This window comes from Hyla sarda, chromosome 9 (assembly GCF_029499605.1).
Source record: "Hyla sarda isolate aHylSar1 chromosome 9, aHylSar1.hap1, whole genome shotgun sequence".
NCBI lineage: Eukaryota > Metazoa > Chordata > Amphibia > Anura > Hylidae > Hyla > Hyla sarda.
In genome coordinates this window covers 27,227,191-27,247,216 of record NC_079197.1, presented here as the reverse complement: position 1 = coordinate 27,247,216, position 20,026 = coordinate 27,227,191, and the positions used below count along the sequence as shown (strand labels likewise).

Below are 20,026 nucleotides of genomic sequence, written 5' to 3'. Positions count from 1 at the left end.
TTGACAAACAGGGTTAGCTGCAGGTGGCTACCCAGTAATGATTGCAGTTTAAACAAATAATTCATATATCTAAAAAGCAGTTTATAAAGTTATTGACCAAAATATGTGGCCCACCCATAAAGAGTCACTAAACTAAACTTTTAATATATTGTTCCTTATTTACCGTATTTATCGGGGTATACCACGCACCGGCCTATAACACGCACCCTCATTTTACCAAGGATATTTGGGTAAAAAAAGTTTTTTACCCAAATATCCATGGTAAAATGAGGGTGCGTGTGTGCGCGTGTATACCCCGATATACCCCCAGGAAAGGCAGGGGGAGAGAGGCCGTCGCTGCCCGCTTCTCTCCCGCTGCCTTTCCTGGGGTCTAGAGCGCTGCTGTCGGCCCTTTTCACCCCCTGGTTATCGGCGCCGCTGCCCGTTCTGTCCCCCTGACTATCGGTGCCGGCGCCGATAGCCAGGGAGAGAGAAGCGGCGCCGACAGCCAGGGGGAGAGAAGGGGCAGCGGCACCCATTGCCGGCGCCGCTGCCCCGTTGCCTCCCCCCATCCCCGGTGGCATAATTACCTGAGTCGGGTCCGCGCTGCTCCAGGCCTCCGTCGTGCGTCCCCAGCGTCATTGCTATGCACGGCGCGCCACTCTGACGTCATGCGCCGCGCCGTTCAGCGCATAGCAACAACGCAGGGGACGCACGACGGCGCCGATAACCAGGGGGTGAAAAGGGCCGACAGCAGCGCTCTAGACCCCAGGAAAGGCAGGGGGAGAGAAGCGGGCAGCGACGGCCTCTCTCCCCCTGCCTTTCCTGGGGGTGTATCGGCGTATAACACGCACACAGACTTTAGGCTAAAAATTTTAGTCTAAAAAGTGCGTGTTATACGCCGATAAATACGGTAATTATAAGACACTTTGCCATTTACTTTCTGTTAAAATTCTCAACCTTTTTATGTTTTTAATGTGATTGAATAAACATCCACTAGGTGGCTCTGTTCTGTTCCCTGCCGCAGGCTTCAGCGACATTGTGCCTACTGGGGAACGCCCTCTTTCTTCTGCCGGGAGCTTAAACAATGTGAGCAAGGGGAAAGGTATGATACACAGTTTTTTAAAGCTTGGAAAAATGTTTTAAGGGCAGGAGGGGTATTAGGAGTAGTTAGGGAATGTAATCTGAGTTAGTTTAGAAAATATGTTTTGATAACAGGTACTCTTTAATGAACTTAGGCAGCAATTAAGTCCTATAAAGTGCATTTATGCAGTTGATTTAGTCATACAAAGTGCACTCATGAAGTTATGCGGTCCTATAAAGTGCACTTATGCAGTTAATTTAGTTCTAGTATGTGCACTTATATAGTTAATTCTGACCTATAAAGTGTGCTTATGCTGTTATTCAGTCCTACAAAGTGCACCTATGCAGTTGATTTAGTCCTATAAAGTGTGCTTATGTATTTATCTAGTCATATAAAGTGTGCTTATGCAGTTTTTCGGTATTATAAAGTACACTTATGCAATCAAGTCCTATAAAGTGCACTTATGCAGTTAATTCAGTCCTATTATATGTGCTTATACAGTTATTTAGTCCTATAAAGTGCACTTCTGCAGTTAATTCAGTCGTATTATGTGTGTTATTCAGTTATTCAGACCTATAAATTGCACTTATGCTGTTGATTTAGTCCTATTAAGTGCACTTATGCAGTCATTCAGTCCTATAAAGTGCACTTATGCAGTTAAGTAGTCCTAAAAGTGTGCTTATACAGTTATTCAGCCCTATAAGGTGCACTTATGCAGTTATTCAGTCTTATAAAGTGCGCTTATGCAGTTAAATAGTCATTTTGTCACAAATGGGCAGAGAAGGAGTGCAGGCCTGGTCTCACCCACTCTCTCTGACCCTGCCTACTTACCTATCCGCCCTAAACAGTGGAACGACAACCGCGGTGATGGTCCCTACCTAAATAAGTGCTGTGAGTCACCTTTAACAAAATAAACTACAATAAAGAGACACAGGTCAGGAGAACGTCAGGAAGAATATAAACTAACAGAAATAAAGCTACACACACACAGAATAAGTCAAGGTCCACTAGCCAAGTCAATACCAGGAGTTGTCAAAGGTGCCAAGTCGCAAATATAGAGAAGAGTCAGGAAGCCAAGCCAGAAAGTCACAAATACCGGAAGATCAGGAATACAGATAGAAACGCTAGTTACTTGAGCGAGCTCTTTCAGAGGCAAGGCCTGAAAACAGACTGCAGGCTTATATAGCCAGCTACCCAGGTGAACTCAGCAGAGTCAGCTGACCAGCCCAGAAACTAGGCATAACCACAGGAACCAGATTAACAAAAGACTCTAGTACAGATTAATCTTAAAGGTTCTGACACCTATATACCGGTAGTTTTTTTTGTCCTATATAGTGCAATCATTGGAACACAGATGTCGGATGTCAATCTATGTATATACTGGTTGCATCCGCTGTGAGAAGAAACTACAGATACAGCGCTATTGGTCTTGTTAATCAATTGTATATCTTATCAAGACTAGAGATGAGCGAAATTTTGAAAAATATGATTCAGTTGATTCGCCGAATTTTCCGAAAAAATTCAGTTCGGTCCGAATTTATTTGCTTCAAATCTGTATTAAAAACGTCTATTTCTGGCCTACAGAGAGCCTCAATAGGGGTGTAGAACACTTTGCCTTGCTGTAATAGGCATAGGGTGTGTGCTGGGTTAGTGAAATAATACTGCTATTCAGTATGACATGCATATTAGAGGCGTCGCTATTAGAATCACTGTCGCAGAGCGGCACAAGGACACAGCCTGGAGGTGGCATCAGTATGAGGAGACCATATAGTGGCTGAATGACACAGCCTGGAGGTGTCGGCAGCATGAGAAGACCATATAGTGCCTGAATGGCACAGCGTGGAGTTGGCAGCAGCATGAGGAGACCATATAGTGGTTGAATGACACAGCGTGGAATGACAGCATGGAGGTGGTGGCAGCATGGTTGGCGCAATCGAATCATGGAGATATTCGCATTCACAAGGATTAGGTAGGAAAAAACGGGCTGCTCCAGGTACTCAGCTAGTTATAAATAAAGCAAGTTACAAAAACATACAAACTGTAGTATATGTCCATTTTGGACGTGGTCATTGACATCATCAAGGAGGCTCTCAAGGCTACGAGTATCTTGTCTGAGTTTGTAGATACTGTACATCACTGTACATGAATGAAATCCAACTTTTATGGTACTAATGTTGCCTTCAAAGTTGTGAAAATCACTAAAACATTAGAAATAAGGTCAATTGTACCACCATAGGGCAGTGCCTGCATACATAAATAAAATTCTTATGTAATTCACACAACACCAGTATACAACCTCAAAATATAAGCCTCCTGTTGCTCTAGAACTAGTAACCGATTGGTGACCAGTGAACCAACATAAAAAAATAGAGAACAAAAACTAAAGGTTCATAAAAAAAAAAAAGTTGTGATGTGATCCAAATACACAGTTTGGTATGTGGGAAGGGCGTAGCTATAGAGGTAGCAGTCGCATCGGGAACTGGTGCCTAAGGGGGCCCCAAAGCACAACTGCCACATGAGAGACCAGTATTCTATTTGGTATATGGGGTCTTGTTGCAGATTTTGCATCGGGGCCCAAAAGCTACAAACTATGCCTCTATACGTGGGTGCTGCCTGATGAAGTAATCGAGGTACACAATAAATCTTTGAAGGTAGATAGAGTTCAGGCACTCACCTGATGTGTAGTTTAAACTTTCATGGACAATTGCAGATGTCAGTACAGACCTGCACGGAGTGCAGGTCTGTACGGGACGTCTGCAATTGTCCATGAAAATTTTTGTTCTGCTATGGATATTTAACCCCTTAACGACGCAGGACGTATATTTACGTCCTGCGCCGGCTCCCGCGATATGAAGCGGGATTGCGCCGCGATCCCACATCATATCGCGTTGGTCCCGGCGCTCATCAACGGCCGGGACCCGCGGCTAATACCACACATCGCCGATCGCGGTGATGTGCGGTATTAACCCTATAGAAGCGGCGGTCAGCTTTGACCGCCGCTTCTATAGGGTTAATACCGCACATCGCCGCTTCTAAAGTGAAAGTGAAAGTGACCCGGCTGCTCAGTCGGGCTGTTCGGGACCGCCGCGGTGAAATCGCGGCGTCCCGAACAGCTGACCGGACACCGGGAGGGCCCTTACCTGCCTCCTCGGTGTCCGATCGGCAAATGACTGCTCTGTGCCTGAGATCCAGGCAGGAGCAGTCAAGCACCGATAACACTGATCACAGGCGTGTTAATACACGCCTGTGATCTGTGTAAAAGATCACTGTGTGCAGTGTTATAGGTCCCTATGGGACCTATAACACTGCAAAAAATTTAAAAAAAAAAGTGTTAATAAAGGTCATTTAACCCCTTCCCTAATAAAAGTTTGAACCACCCCCCCCCCCTTTTCCCATAAAAAAAATAAAACAGTGTAAAAAAAATTAAAATAAACATATGTGGTATCGGCGCGTGCGTAAATGTCCGAACTATAAAAATATATCATTAATTAAACCACACGGTCAATGGCGTACGCGCAAAAAAATTCCAAAGTCCAAAAAAGCGTATTTTGGTCACTTTTTATACCATTAAAAAATGAATAAAAAGTGATCAAAAAGTCCGATCAAAACAAAAATCATGCCGATAAAAACTTCAGATCACGGCGCAAAAAATGAGTCCTCAAACCGCCCTGTATGACATGACATTTTTAAACGTATCAATTTTCCTGCATGTAGTTATGATTTTTTCCAGAAGTGCGACAAAATCAAACCTATATAAGTAGGGTATCATTTTAACCGTATGGACATACAGAATAATGATAAGGTGTAATTTTTACCGAAATATGCACTGCGTAGAAACGGAAGCTCCCAAAAGTTACAAAATGGCGTTTTTTCTTCGATTTCGGCGCACAATTATTTTTTTTTCCGTTTCGCCGTGCATTTTTGGGTAAAATGACTAATGTCACTGCAAAGTAGAATTGGCGACGCAAAAAATAAGCCATAATATGGATTTTTAGGTGGAAAATTGAAAGGGTTATGATTTTTAAAAGGTAAGGAGGAAAAAACGAAAGTGGAAAAACCCTTAGTCCTTAAGGGGTTAAAGGGGTACTACCGTGGAAACCTTTTTTTTTTTTTTTTTAAATCAACTGGTGCCAGAAAGTTAAACAGATTTGTAAATCACTTCTATTAAAAAATCTTAATCCTTCCAGTACTTTTTAGGGGCTGTATACTAAAGAGAAATCCAAAAAAGAAATGCATTTCCTCTGATGTCATGACCACAGTGCTCTCAGCTGACCTCTGCTGTCCATTTTAGGAACTGTCCAGAGAAGCATATGTTTGCTATGGGTATTTTCTCCAGTTCCTGAAATGGACAGCAGAGGTCAGCAGAGGTCAGCAGAGAGCACTGTGGTCAGGACATCACAGGAAATGAATTTCTTTTTTGAATTTCTCTTTAGTATACAGCCCCTAAAAAGTACTGGAAGGATTAAGATGTTTTAATAGAAGTGATTTACAAATCTGTTTAACTTTCTGGCACCAGTTGATAAAAAAAAAAAAAAAGTTTTCCACGGTAGTACCCCTTTAAAGGCATCTGAATAAAGAATCCTGTTTTTACTACACAGTGGGTGCCTGAGCTGAATCTACCTTCAAAGAAAGACTAAAGGTTATTTGAGTCTCTTGGTGGATGATGTGACCGCCTATTTTGGGACCGAACATCTAAACTGATCCAAGGTAGATACGTTCCACCTTCCATAATGGGTTAGTCTTTTAGAAAAAGAGATGTGATGTTAGGTGATAAACTTCTCCAGGTCCCCTATTTGGTAACACCCGTGTCTAAAGATATTGGATGTATCAAAACCTGTCCAGAGGAAAAGTTGCTGAGTTGCCCATAGCAACCAATCAGATCGCTTCTTTCATTTTTCAGAGGCTTTTTCAAAAATGAAAGAAGAAATCTGATTGGTTGCTATGGACAACCAATCAGACTCAGCAACTTTTCCTCTGGACAGGTTTTGATAAATCTCCCCCATTACTCAGGATCTTAATTGAGCTTGTCATATATGGATTTCGCTTATATCTATTAGTCATGGGGAGAATGGCTCCCTCGGTCATTTTTATTGAGGATATCCCCTCATCCTTTAGAATATAAGTCTATATAATGACTGAGGATGACAGGAGCTCGATGCCTCCATACTAGACTCTTTCCCATGGTCCTGATGGATATATAGCATATCCTGGGAATATAATTTCCCATTACCAATCACTCATCCCTTAAGTAAATCTCTCGACTCTGGGAAGACCGTCTCTTCGTATTTGCCTAGATAGAAAAAAAATGTAAAGGTCACAGAGTTATTGATCCCTAACATGTTCTGCAAATATAATATATACTGTTGTCATCTATTCTGGGGGGAAATGTGCAATTTAAAGCATTGCAGGGGCAAGAAACAAGACTGTGTATGGAAAGCTACATATGGAAATGTGGTAACTATGTGACGTACTAAAAGGAGAAGTATGACCACTGACTAAAAAAGTGGATGAATCTCATAGTCTGAACAGATAGTTTGGGGAAAAATCCAATATTAAGCACTATGTATATGATAGCCAAATAAATCATATGTATATGGGGCACTATGGCTCATGACTGGTTCTATCATAATTTATGATAATGGTTTACTTAAAGGAATACTGTAGTGTAATATAACTTTTCCTTTTATAAGTTATAGATTGCGGGGGGTCTTGTGCGGAGTAAGCTACGGCAAAACGCCCCCTTCATGTATCTCTATGGGATACCTGGAAGGGGTGTGTCGGCCATTGCTTCATGCGGAGGATGGAACACGCCCTTCCTGCGGATTGCCGCAGCCCCGTTCAGGAGATCACATGGGGTCCCAGCGGTCGGACCCCCAAGATCTATAAATTATCCCCTATACTTCAGGTAGAGGATAAGTTATATTCCACTACAGTATTCCTTTAAAGGGGTACTCCAGCGCTAAGACATCTTATCACCTATCCAAAGGATAGGGGATAAGATGCCTGATCGCGGGGGTCCCGCCACTGGGGATCCCTGTGATCTTGCACGCAGCACCCCGTTACCATCAGTCCCCGGAGCATGTTCGCTCGGGGTCTGATTACTGACGATCACGGGGCCGGAGCATTGTGACATCACGGCCCCGCCCCGTGTGACGTATTCCCTTTGGATAGGGGATAAGATGTCTTAGCGCCGAAGTACCCCTTTAATGGAAAAAATACAAATTTCACAAAAATAACCAATAGTGGAAAAGATAACTTTAACCCTTATAGATGGATTGTAAAAAAAAAAAAAACGATAGAGTAATCCTGTGGTGTATATACTGCTGTGGTGTATATACTGCTGTGGATGAGAAATTACTCTGTATATTTGGATACTCTATTTATACATATGCATAAGGTTGGAGCAATACTTTTTATTGAATCTCTTGACATGAGTTCCTCAGTTGAGCTGGTGACATTGATTGTTTTGTAGTTTTGTAGACCATGTAGCTGCTATGGGACCCAATCCTTGTTGATTCCATTTCTTTTTTCTCTCTGCATTGTCCAACATTAATGGGGGGGGGTGTTATTGACCATTGGGAAAGAAAAGGGGAAATAAACACCAGACCTTCTCTGTTCCTGAGGGGAGGACATAGTCAGATGCCAAAATATTTGCCATGAGGCCTCCTTTCTTCTATGTATGCCACTGGCAGGACCCGATGGACCTCATACAGTATGTGGCAATGAAAATTACAAGTGTGTGGAGGGGAATGAGAAGTATGCATTATAAATAAGAATAGTGCAGAAGAGAGGCAGGGGCAGTTGGATGAATGAATGTCTATTTGAGATTTATTATGCTTAAAGGGGTACTCCACCCCTCGACATCTTATCACCTATCCAAATGATTGGGGCGAAGATGTCTGACCTTGGGGGTCCGTAGTGGCACCCCAGACATCTGATGCACGGAGCGAGCTTTGCTGGCGATGTGGGGCGGAGGCTCGTAACGTCATGGCCACGCCCGCTCGCGCTCGTGATGTCGCAGACACGCCCCTCAATGCAAGTCTATGTGAGGGGGCCTAATGGCCGTCACGCCCCCTCCCATGGACTTACATTGAGGGGGCGTAGCCGTGAATTCACGAGTGGGGCATCTTATCTGTTATCCTTTGGATAGGTGATAAGATGTCTAGGGGTGGAGTACCCCTTTAATTCTTTATCCAGTGTTGGTAGGACACTTTCCAACAACCCATTCCCTGGACACCAAGCTAATGTGTCACTTCCAAGTGACTTGTGTACAGTGGAAGCAAACTGGAGCTCCATTATTTCCTTATGATGTAATATAACTTATTACTGAACCATCTACAACAATCCATAGAGTAACTTTTCGATCAATAATACCAATGGAGGTGTGAGGATTTAACCGAAGTCATCTGTTCCCATAAAGAGTGCTGCTGAATAAGAGAAAGATGGTTAACAAATAAAAATAGATAGACAATACAATGGAAACGATAATGGAAGTATAAAGCTTTCTCAGTGAATGGCATTGAACGTATATGTGGCAATGAAAAGTGTTTTAATTGGATACAATACAGTCAATACGGCTCATTACTTTATTATGTCAAAGCGCGGACGGGATCAATCACTGTGCGATGCGCCGACTTAATGAGCAAAATAATCAACACAGTTTAATAAGGATTCTTGTTTATCTCTAATGCAAATGGTGAAGGATGTCTTGGAACATTGCTTGTATTTATGAGGCAGAAATATGAAAATATATGAATGTCACTAAGAAAGCTGGTTACACCGAGACATTTAAGATGTGTTAACCCTAATCTTCAGATATTAAGGGTAGGGTCACACGGAACGGATATTTAACACTGCGGATCCGTCGATGACCAGACCCTATAGTGTGCCCCCAGCTGCTCTCCCCGTTGTGTACTTCTCGCAGCAGCAATACTCTGCTCCAAGTAGTCACACAGGGATGTACTAGTCGTCACGTCACTGTGTGGCTTCTCGTAGCTGTGGTTCCATGTGACCCTAACCTACAGGAGATATCAGCTCTCTCATAGAGATATATGTAGGGGGTCTGGCGGCCCCCGCTTCGGGTGGGGGTCATGACCTGCCATTTCAGGGGATAGCCGGGGCTCCATACAGGAGATCACGCTGGGGCCCCAGCACTCGGAAACACCGCGATATAGGGGATAACTTTTATTCCATGAGACTACTTCTTTACCATTTGTCCAGTCTGCTAGGATTTTTTTCTGTTTTTCTCTGTTTTATTTATTTATTTATTATTATTAATTTTGTGATATATTTTTTTACTTTTTTTTGTTAATGCCACGGGAAGGCACTATGTCAATGTCTACTTGCCCATTATGCTTCTTCTTAAAGGGGTACTCCGCTGCTTAGCGTTTGTAACAAACTGTTCGGTGTTGGGAGCTTGTGACGTTATAACCCTGCCCCCTCAATGCAAGTCTATGCAAGTCTCCGATAGACTTGCATTGAGGGGGCAGAGTGTGATGTCATGAGGGGGCGGGGCTATGATATCACGAGCTCCTGGCGCCGGTGTGAGGTGGTTTTTTGCGCCCCCGTAGGTCCATGCGTCCGCTCCTCCCCCAGCTCTCCGAACATTTCCGAAGCTAGAACTGGGGGAGGGCAGAGCAAGGGGAGAGAGAAGGTCCACGCCCCCTCCCTCATCTCCCCTCCCTGAGCTCGGCTGCTCGGCTGGACGCAGATCTCTACGGCCACGCCCCCTCCCTGAGGACATAGATCTCCACAGCAGGTCCCTCCCTCATCTCCCCGAGCTGAGGACATAGAGCAGTGCTCCCAATGAGCTCTATGTGTAAAGGGGGACATACTGCACGGGCTAAAAGAGGACATACTGTACGGGCTAAAGGGGGACATAGTGCACGGGCTAAAGGGGGACATACTGCACGGGCTAAAGGGGGACATACTGCATGGGCTAAAGAGCCCGTGCAGTATGTCCCCCTTTACACATAGAGCTCATTGGGAGCACTGCTCTATGTCCTCAGCTCGGGGAGATGGGGGAGGGGAACTGCCGTGGAGATCTATGTCCTCAGGGAGGGGGCGTGCCGTAGAGATCTCAGCCGAGCTCAGGGAGGGGGCGTTTACCTCCTTCCTCCCCTTGCCCCAGCTCTAGCTTCGTAAATGTTCGGAGAGCTGGGGGAGGAGCGGACGCATGGATCTACGGGGGCGCAAAAAACCACCTCACACCGGCTCCAGCGTTCGGAAAAAAGTTTGTTACAAAAACACAGTACCCCTTTAAAGGAAAACTGTCATCAGTGTTACCCACACTAACTTGTAGGTACAGGTGTGTAGTGTGGGTGACACTGATGACAAGCATACTTACCTGATCCTGTTCCGTGGTCCAGTTGTCCCGTTATCTCCCTCTGTATCTTCCATTAAAGAGCAGGCTTGGGGCACATGCGGAGCTTCCTGACATCACCGCTGCTGTATTCTCAGGCCTGCTCGCAGCGGGGACCAGCAGCAGTGAAGTCAGAAAGCTTCGCCCGTGCCCCAAGCCTGCTCCAGAATGGAAGGAAGATAGTGGGACAACGGTAATATGGAACGGGATCAGGTAAGTATGGTTGTCATTAATGTCAACCACACTACACACCTGTGTTACCAGATGAAGGCATGGCTGTGGTGGACATTAGTAGAGTTGATAGAACATAGTCAAAGAGTAGGTTCAGGCAGCACCGCTCTATTCGGCTAATAATGGGTGACCAGGTGTGGTGTGATGGTAGCTCTAACCAGTCCTCTATCCCATATTGAGTCTGCGGTGGTGCTGGGATGCAATAGAATAGATAGCAATATGTGAAGTATAAAGACAAATCCGAAATATATCCACACTCACCCCTCAATACGTGACTCGATGCTCCTCCGACCGGGGCTGACCGAGGATATGGGCTGCAGCACCGTCCATCTCTGAGCGCCGTCCATCTCTGCAGCCCGTATCCTCGGTAGGCCCCGGTCGGAGGAGCATCGAGTCACGTATTGAGCGGTGAGTGCGGGTATATTTCGGATTTGTCTTTATACTTCACTGATAGAACATAGTGACAACTGAAGGCACAACATATACTATGTATCACTTAGCTTAGTAGTGAACAATACGGTAGTACTTTTATAGACCCAGATTGACAGAAGTACACCCACAATGATGATATACTGTATGGACCATGATCAGAAAATATTTGGAAGGAAGAGAACATAGTTTGGGTTTAAAGGGGTACTCCGGTTGAAAACTTTTTTTATTTTTTTTATAAATCAACTAGTGCCAGAAAGTTTAACAGATTTGTAAATTACTTACCTTAAAATACTTCTATTAAAAAAATCTTAATCCTTCCAGTACTTATTAGCTGCTGATGCTGAATACTACAGAGGAAATTCTTTTCTTTTTGGAACACAGTGCTCTTTGCTGACATCACGAGCACAGTGCTCTCTGCTGACATATCTGTCCATTTTAGGAACTGTCCAGAGCAGTTTGCTATGGGGATTTTTGCCTAATCTGGACAGTTCCTAAAATGGACAGAGATGTCAGCAGAGAGCACTGTGGTCGTGATTCAGCAGAGAGCTCTGTGTTCCAAAAAGAAAAGCATTTCCTCTGTAACATCAGCATCAGCAGCTAATAAGTACTGGAAGGATTAAGATTTTTTTTAATAGAAGTATTTTAAGGTAAGTAATTTACAAATCTGTTTAACTTTCTGGCACCAGTTGATTTAATATAAATCACCAGCTGACCATTACCAGTGAAAGAGGTGCCTAAAAATTTACTTCTATTTCCATTTTTAAAATTAATAAAAGCAACACATATGTGATTATTGTGCTTGTATATGTCAGAAAATACCAAAACAAGGAAAAGAGAGCTGTTAAGATATATCAAGGGAGTGCTATATTGCTGAGACCTAAGCACCTCCCCTTCTTTTATTTGAGTATGATAGTTACAACTCAAATAATAGGAATTACTCCCTTAGTCATCCATTACTGGTGACTAGTTCACCCAACGCGTTTCTGTCGCCTATTTAAACGACGTCATCAGGGGAGTTTAACAGAACATCAAGAGTTACTTAAAGATAGTGTATATGCCAGGGTCCAATGACCCATCAGACAGTCAGAGATTATTTATAATTCTCCTCCACTACTGCCACACATGCTCTCAATCAAGGGGATATAATAAACCAAGTGGGTATGCCCCTTTAAGAGTTGAAGTCCTCAGCCAGCGGGGGTTTAACCTGCAAAAGATAGAAAATAACAGCCAACAAGACGTGCAGCAATCATATATATGTGCCCCCTTCCAGGTAGTGTCATCAGCACAGCATTGCTCACTCACTTATAACCCTCCAGCTGGTATCCCTGCAAAACAAAAATCATATCCCTTCTCAGTATTCAAATCCTCGGGGAAGTTCCTGCAGAGAAACAAATAATCTCAAAACCGGAGTTACTTACAGTTCTGAGTCTTCATATAGAATATGTCGGCAGCGCGCACTCTCGCAGTGGCGAAGAGACCGGCTGATGTCTTATGCAGCGGGACCGCTACGTCACGTCCGATGCACCCGCCCTGCTTCCCTAGGCGACGCGTCCCTGGGCGGTGCATAGTAACCAGCACACGCCGGGCGTGTATTAACTATTAGCGGTCCATGCAGAAGGTCAGTAGATACATCAGTTTGGTCAATTAAATACAGTTTCACTGGTAATGGTCAGCTGGTGATTTATATTGTTTTGTTGCAAAGAGGGATTCATGAGTATTTCGGTAGTGTACAGGACCATACCTGTTGTGTACAATAAGATTATACCAGTTGATTTAAAAAAAAAAAAAAAGGTTTCCACCGGAGTACCCCTTTAATATTAGACTTAGAAGGTCGTCACAGTTTAGTGAGATATACAGTACAAGAATTGTAAGATATATGGTGAGCAATGAAGAATGTTTTTACAAAAACCCCTAACATGTTACATACTGGGGGTTATTTACTAAGAGTGGAGTGCAGTTTTCTTTGTGCGTTTTGATTCCCAAGGTAATTACTAATGTTTCCCTACATTTTGCACTTTTCCTTACGTTTTGCTCTTGTCGGGACCACGCACCCTTTATCCGGTGGCCACACCCCCTTTTTGTATTTTTCTTGTAAGATTGAGAGTTTTGGGGGTTTTTTTTGGGTGCTAATTGTTCACGCTCGTTCCTATTTGGGCACAAAACCCAAGAAAAAAAGAGTCAGGATAACGTTAGTAAATGACTTGGTGAATTTTTCCTGTTTCCCTCCATACAGTGAGGTAGGGTCGTATCCTTGTAATGGAAACACATGGTGGCAGAACACTGGGGTGGGTTAGAAGTGCTGCTTTCTCAGCTGTGTCTATTTTATACCGTGACATAGATCTTAGGTTCTCCTTTTTACAGCTGTTACTGGGAGGATCCGATTTTTTTCTTAGTCTCTTTGGGAATCTAAGTGACATTAAGGCAAACATTACCCAGATCTAACAATCCCATAAGTCAGCAATGCATAATCTATATATATAAAACTCAACGTGTGTGTATGTGTGTATCTATGTATGTATGTATATATGTATGTGTGTATGTATGTATGTATATATGTGTATTTATGTACATATGTGTGTATGTATGTATAAATATATATGTGTGTATGTATGTATATATATATGTGTGTATGTGTGTATGTATGTGTGTATGTGTGTATGTATATGTGTATGTGATGTATGTATGTATGTGTATGTATGTATGTGTATGTATGTATGTGGGTATGTTCCACAAAAACTTCCAAACGGCTAAAGATATTAACATGAAACTTGGCCACATGTTACTTATATGTCAACAACAAACATAAGATAGGTGATTTAACCCTTACCCAACCCCATTTGCCAGGGGCGGGGCTTATGTTATAAGTCCCATACAAGTCAATGGGAAATATATGTTACTGCATAACTTCCAAACGGCTGGAGATATTTCCATAATACTTGGTCACATGTTACTTATATGTCCACTTAAAATATAGTATAGTTAATTTAACCCTTAACTACCCCCATTTGTGAGGGTCGGGGCTTTTGTTTAAAGTCACATGCAAATCAATGGGAAATGTATGTTCCCACATAACTTCCATACAGCTGGAGATATTTCAATACCTGGTACACATATTACGGGTCGGGATAGGAGGTCAGGATAGGAGGTCGCAATAAGAGGAATGGATAGGAGGACGGGATAGGAGGACGGGATAGGAGGACGGGATAGGAGGTCGGGATAGGAGGTCGAGATAGATGGACGGGATAGGAGGACGGGATAGGAGGTCATGATAGGAGGTCGAGATAATAGGGCGAGATAGGAGCAGGGGATATGAGGATGGGATAGGAGGTCAGGATAGGAGGTCAAGATAGGAGGTCGGGATAGATGGATTGGATAGGAGGACGGGATAGGAGGTAGGGATTGGAGGTCGGGAGAGGAGGTCTGGATAGGAGGTCGAGATAGGAGGTCGAGATAGGAGGTCGAGATAGGAGGACAGGATAGGGGGACGGGATAGGAGGTCGGGATAGGAGGTCGGGATAGGAGGTCAGGATAGGAGGACGGGATAGAAGGTCAAGATAGGAGGTCGAGATAGGAGGTCAAAATAGGAGAACGGGATAGGAGATCAGCATAGGAGGTCAAGATAGGAGGTCGGGATAGGAGGATGAGATAGGAGGACGGGATAGGAGGACGGGATAGGAGGTCGGGATAGGATATCGGAATAGGAGGACGGGATAGTTGGTTGGGATATGACAACAATATATGAGGACGGGATATGAAGTCAAAAGCTTCCTCCTTTGTTTATTTTCCTTCCCAACAAGGATTAGGAAAGAAAAACCGGGCAACGCTGGGTATTCAGCTAGTGTCCTATATAATCAATACATCTGGATCGATGAAATGGATTGAGATGGTAAATGTCATGGCCTTTATAGAAAAATATATAATATAATAGATAATATCGGTTAGAAATATATAATGGAAGTCACAGCTTTTAGCAGCAGGATTGGTCCCATATATGGGGGAGATTTATCAAAACTTGTGCTGAGGAAGAGTTGCCCAGTTACCCATAGCAACCAATCAGATCGCTCCTTTCATTTTGCAGAGGCCTTGTTAAAAATGAAAGAAGCGATCCAATTGGTTGCTATGGGCGACTGGGCAACTTTTCCTCTACACAGGTTTTGATAAATCTCCCTCATAATGTACAGCCAAGTCTATGGGTAAAACCTAACAAAGGGCATTTGCCGTGCAAACGTTTCGGCAGATTACAGGCAATGGGGGAGATTTATCAAAACCTGTGCAGAGGAAAAGTTGCCCATAGCAACCAATCAGAGGGCTTCTTTCATTTTTCATAGGGCTCTTTAAAAAAATGAAAGAAGCGATCTGATTGGTTGCTATGGGCAACTACTCAATTTTTCCTCTGTACATGTTTTGATAAATCCCCCCTTATGTGTCTGCTTACCATGGGTGTCATCCTAAAAAATTAAAAAATACGCCAACATTATGGTGCCTAAAATGGTGGAGGCGGAGCTATATAGTTTAGTACATATCTGTGGGTGTGGTCTTAAAATAAAGGGTGTGGCTATGCAAATGATGCTATTTTGTTTGCTATCAAGGGGGGAGAAACTTGACGATAGTCCTGCTTAGTATTTATTATTTTATTTTATTACTTTACAATAATTTTTGGCCTCATAATAGACAGAATTCAAAAGCTGGCTAGTGCATACCCCAGTGTTTCCCCACCAGGGCGCCTCCAGCTGTTGCACGCTTCGGCTGTCTGGGCACGCTGGGAGTTGTAGTTTTGCAACCGTATACGTGGAAAAACCGTATACGTTTTAATTTGGAGTCATACGGTTGCATACGGTTTTTGCCATTCGTTTTTTAGCGGAAACCCGTATATGGTAACCGTATTTGAAAAACGTGGTGTGAACCCAGCCTTACAATGCAGAGTCAATGCATGCGGTTTTCAATACGGTCCCGTACGGTTTTCACATAGAAAACGTATACGGGAACTGTGTTGCAAAAACGTGGTGTGAATGCAGCCTAATTGATGTCTGCAGGAGTTATGTTATTGTTATTCCTTTATATTGTACTTCACATTTGTCTCTCTCCCTGTCTTGTAAGGTTATAAACCTGCTAGTCTTAATAATTCCCTAATGTGAATAACAGGTGGGATAAAGCTTTTATCTCTCATTTGAGATGGAAAGCAGCAAGATACGGCTTATTTAATCCCTTGACATGTTTATTTAAAATTGTTTTCTTCTTCATCTCCTTGTACTTGATAGGTCACTTTGTCTCCTAATGCAAGGACCAGAAAACAAAATGATAAAGTTGGCTGAGCATGAAAATTGTAGGTTAACCACTTGAAGTACAGTCCTATGTATGTTCTATATCCAAAATAACACATTTTCTATATATATATATATGTATGTATATACACTGCTAATATCTATAATCTTCACAGGTTTTTTCAAGATTTAAAGGGGTACTCTGCTGCTAGACATCTTATCCCCTGTCCAAAGGATAGAGGATAAGATGTCTGATCGGGGGGTTCCTGCTGCTGGGGGCCCCAGCGATCTCCCAGAGCACCCAGCGTTCTAACCAAACGCGGGGTTCCTGCAGCAGTGGCCGGGACGTCACGTCACGCCCCCTTGAGATGTCATGCCACGCCCCCCGCCATTCATGTCTATGGGAAGGGGCGTGTCAGACGACACGCCCCTTCCCATAGACATGAATGGTGGGGGCGTGGCATGACATCACGAGGGGGAGTGACGTCACGATCACGGCCTTCGCCTCCGAGCGTTCTGAACAAAATGTTCAGAATGCTGGAGCACCGGAGTACCCCTTTAGGATCCCTATACACATCTGGGATCTCAAAGGGGTACACTAGGCAAAGCTTAAGGTTTATATGTATGGAGGGATATGGAGAGAAAGTTGCCGGCCAAGCGTTTGGTAGCCCTCTTTATTGTCTGTTGCTTTGGTTTTAACCAAATTAAAAATGGGTTTTTATTTCCATATGCACGGGCAGACATACCGTTCGAGAGGTGGGTGATTGTTATACCTGACATTTAAGGGGGACTCTAGGGTGAGCTAATAGGGTGCCAACATACTGTTCTTGGGGTCCTTAGCGATCGGCATTTACCCTTATGTGGTTCAGCTTAATGCTTACCATTGATCAATTAAACTCAATAAAGGGTACGGTCCCATGAATCGCTTATGCAGCGTATTTAACACTGCGCAAAGTCTACTGCGCAGCGGGAAATACGCTGGTGGCAGACCTGTGTGCTCAGTGAGGTTTGGATGTGGGGCCACATACCGGTGTGACTGTGACACGTGGGCCCCGCCTCCAAACCTCACTAAACAGATAGGGCTAGCCCTTTATGTATGCTGATCTGAGAATGCGCAGCAGATTTCCCGCTGCACAGCAGATTTTACGCAGCGTGAGCGCTACGTGGGACCAAACCCTAAGGCAGAAACACACAACTATCTTACACAAGCATCTTGACTTAAAGGGGTATTCCCATTTTATAAAAAAAAAAATAAAATGGTATCTCTTATTTACAGGGCAGGAAATAAGTATTGGATCATGGGATTCCAAACCCTAGGACCAACTTCAATCCCAAGACGATGAATGAAGCTGTTCTCGAGTTTCCAGGGGACCCCAGTGGCTGGCTACCCCATGATCTTAGACCTATGCCCCATTCTGTGGATAGAGGATAAGTTCTTTTAACTTAGAATATACTTTTAAAGGGAATCTGGTAGCAGTTTTGAGCCATCAAATCTTCTGACAGCCCTACACAGAGGTTAGGAGGGAGATGTAACAGTACTCTCTATTTCGGTCACGTAACTTTCACAAAAAAAGTGTTCAAAAGTCGATCTCTACTGTTTAGAAACAAGGAGCTTCCTTTATTGAGTTTCTATGACTCCTCCTCTCCACTATAATTGACATTGTCAGCAAGAGGAGGCTGGAAAAACTGTCTGGGGCATTCCGGGCACCTATGGAGAAGAGCCCGCCTACTGGACACTTGTTGCAGCAGCCATGATCATAAACAACATCATAATTCTAGAGCATTTTAGAATAGAATTCTGGTGCAGCAGCCTATGTAAATCTGGCCCAATATCTTTAAGAAGGTCATAGCTCTTGCTAACTTAGGGGCTCTGGGTATCACCCTAATGCTGGGTCCCAAAATCAAATCAGAAACTGACCAGCTACATATCTCTTCATTAAAATGAGACCTTTTTGTACTGAATAAGTGGGTATCCAGCTCTTCGACTCCCACCAATGTGACCCCCTCTGACATGCATAACACCCCTTAAAGGGGTACTCCGGTGGGGAAAAAAATTTCATATCAACTGGCACCAGAAAGTTTAACAGATTTGTAAATTACTTCTATTAAAAAAATCTTAATCCTTCCAGTATATATCAGCTGCTATATACTACAGAGGAAGTTGTGTAGTTCTTTCCAGTCTGACCACAGTGCTCTCTGCTGACACCTCTGTCCATGTCAGGAACTGTCCAGAGCAGGAGAGGTTTACTATGTGGATTTTCTCCTGCTGTGGACAGTTCCTGACATGGACAGAGGTGTCAGCAGAGAGCACTGTGGTCAGACTACACAACTTCCTCTGTAGTATACAGCAGTTGATATGTGCTAGAAGGGTTAAGATTTTTTTTTTATAGAAGTAAATTCACAAATTGTTTAACTTTCTGGAGCCAGTAGATATGAAAAAATTGTTTTTCACAGTAGTACCCCTTTAAGTAGACTTAAAAAACTTCTTTACATCATAGTCAATGTCACAGATGTGTACAGCTATCATAGCTGGTTGGGTACAGCAACACTTTGGCTGGCATATCATTGTAGGTGTAAGTGAAGCATTTATCATTGTAGGTGTAAGTGAAGCATTTATCATTGTAGGTGTAAGTGAAGCATTTGTCATTGTAGGTGTAAGTGAAGCATTTTTCTACACCTTTTTTTTTGTGTGCTGGTAATGTGTAGGAGCACCAAATTTATTAAATGGTCACAGAGCATTTGATACATTTTGTGCAGGTCACATTTTCTGACATTTCTATCTTCACATACACCAAAAAGCTATGCCAGGTCTGGGATGGTGTAGTTTTAGAGACTTTTCAGTTGCTCTGCGCCTTTTTTGCACCTTTTCACAAAAAGGCTCAGTTCATAAAACCCTTCCATATCATGTGTATTGCCAAAATCAGTGGATTGCAACACAAAATCTGCAGAAATGTGTAAACCAAAAGGCGCAAATAAACCCTGCTTGCACCTTTTCTGCTTCTTTTCTAGACACAAAAAACAGTTTGAAGACAATGATAAATGTCGGCCCTTGTGTCTTTACTATGAAATGTATATAGAACAAGGCTCCCAGCACTGATGCTCGCTATCTGGAGTAATTCCGTATGGGTTATATATGGAGACACTCGTGCTTGGCGTTACAACAGGGGTTGCAAAACATCCCGAGACAAAGTTCCATACGATCCAAATAGAAAGAAAAAAGAAGATATAGCACTCACCCTTTATGTTGATAAACAAGGAGGGACTCTTCTGCCCGGGGATGTTACCTCACACACGGCTCTGGGAGCCATGTTACCTCCCACACGACTCTGGGAGCCATGTTACCTCTCACACGACTCTGGGAGCCATGTTACCTCTCACACGACTCTGGGAGCCATGTTACCTCACACACGACTCTGGGAGCCATGTTACCTCTCACACGACTCTGGGAGCCATGTTACCTCTCACACGACTCTGGGAGCCATGTTACCTCACACACGACTCTGGGAGCCATGTTACCTCACACACGACTCTGGGAGCCATGTTACCTCACACACGACTCTGGGAGCCATGTTACCTCACACACAACTCTGGGAGCCATGTTACCTCACACACGACTCTGGGAGCCATGTTACCTCACACACGACTCTGGGAGCCATGTTACCTCACACACGAATCTGG

At 43.6% G+C, this 20,026-nt stretch overlaps 1 protein-coding gene across 3 annotated transcripts in view; it reads left to right on the top strand.

Moving 5' to 3' along the window:
- Positions 1-20,026, top strand: part of AVPR2 (arginine vasopressin receptor 2) — a 126,872-nt gene that overhangs the window by 49,594 nt on the left and 57,252 nt on the right. Inside the window, exon 1 of one of the 3 annotated variants that reach the window (XM_056537890.1) lies at positions 16,353-16,410. The exons of the other annotated variants lie outside the window; for them this stretch is intronic. Coding sequence (XP_056393865.1) covers positions 16,402-16,410 — 9 coding nt within the window. The 5' untranslated portion in view covers positions 16,353-16,401. Of the gene's footprint in view, positions 1-16,352; positions 16,411-20,026 lie in introns of those variants that run through there. 3 annotated transcript variants of the gene reach the window in all.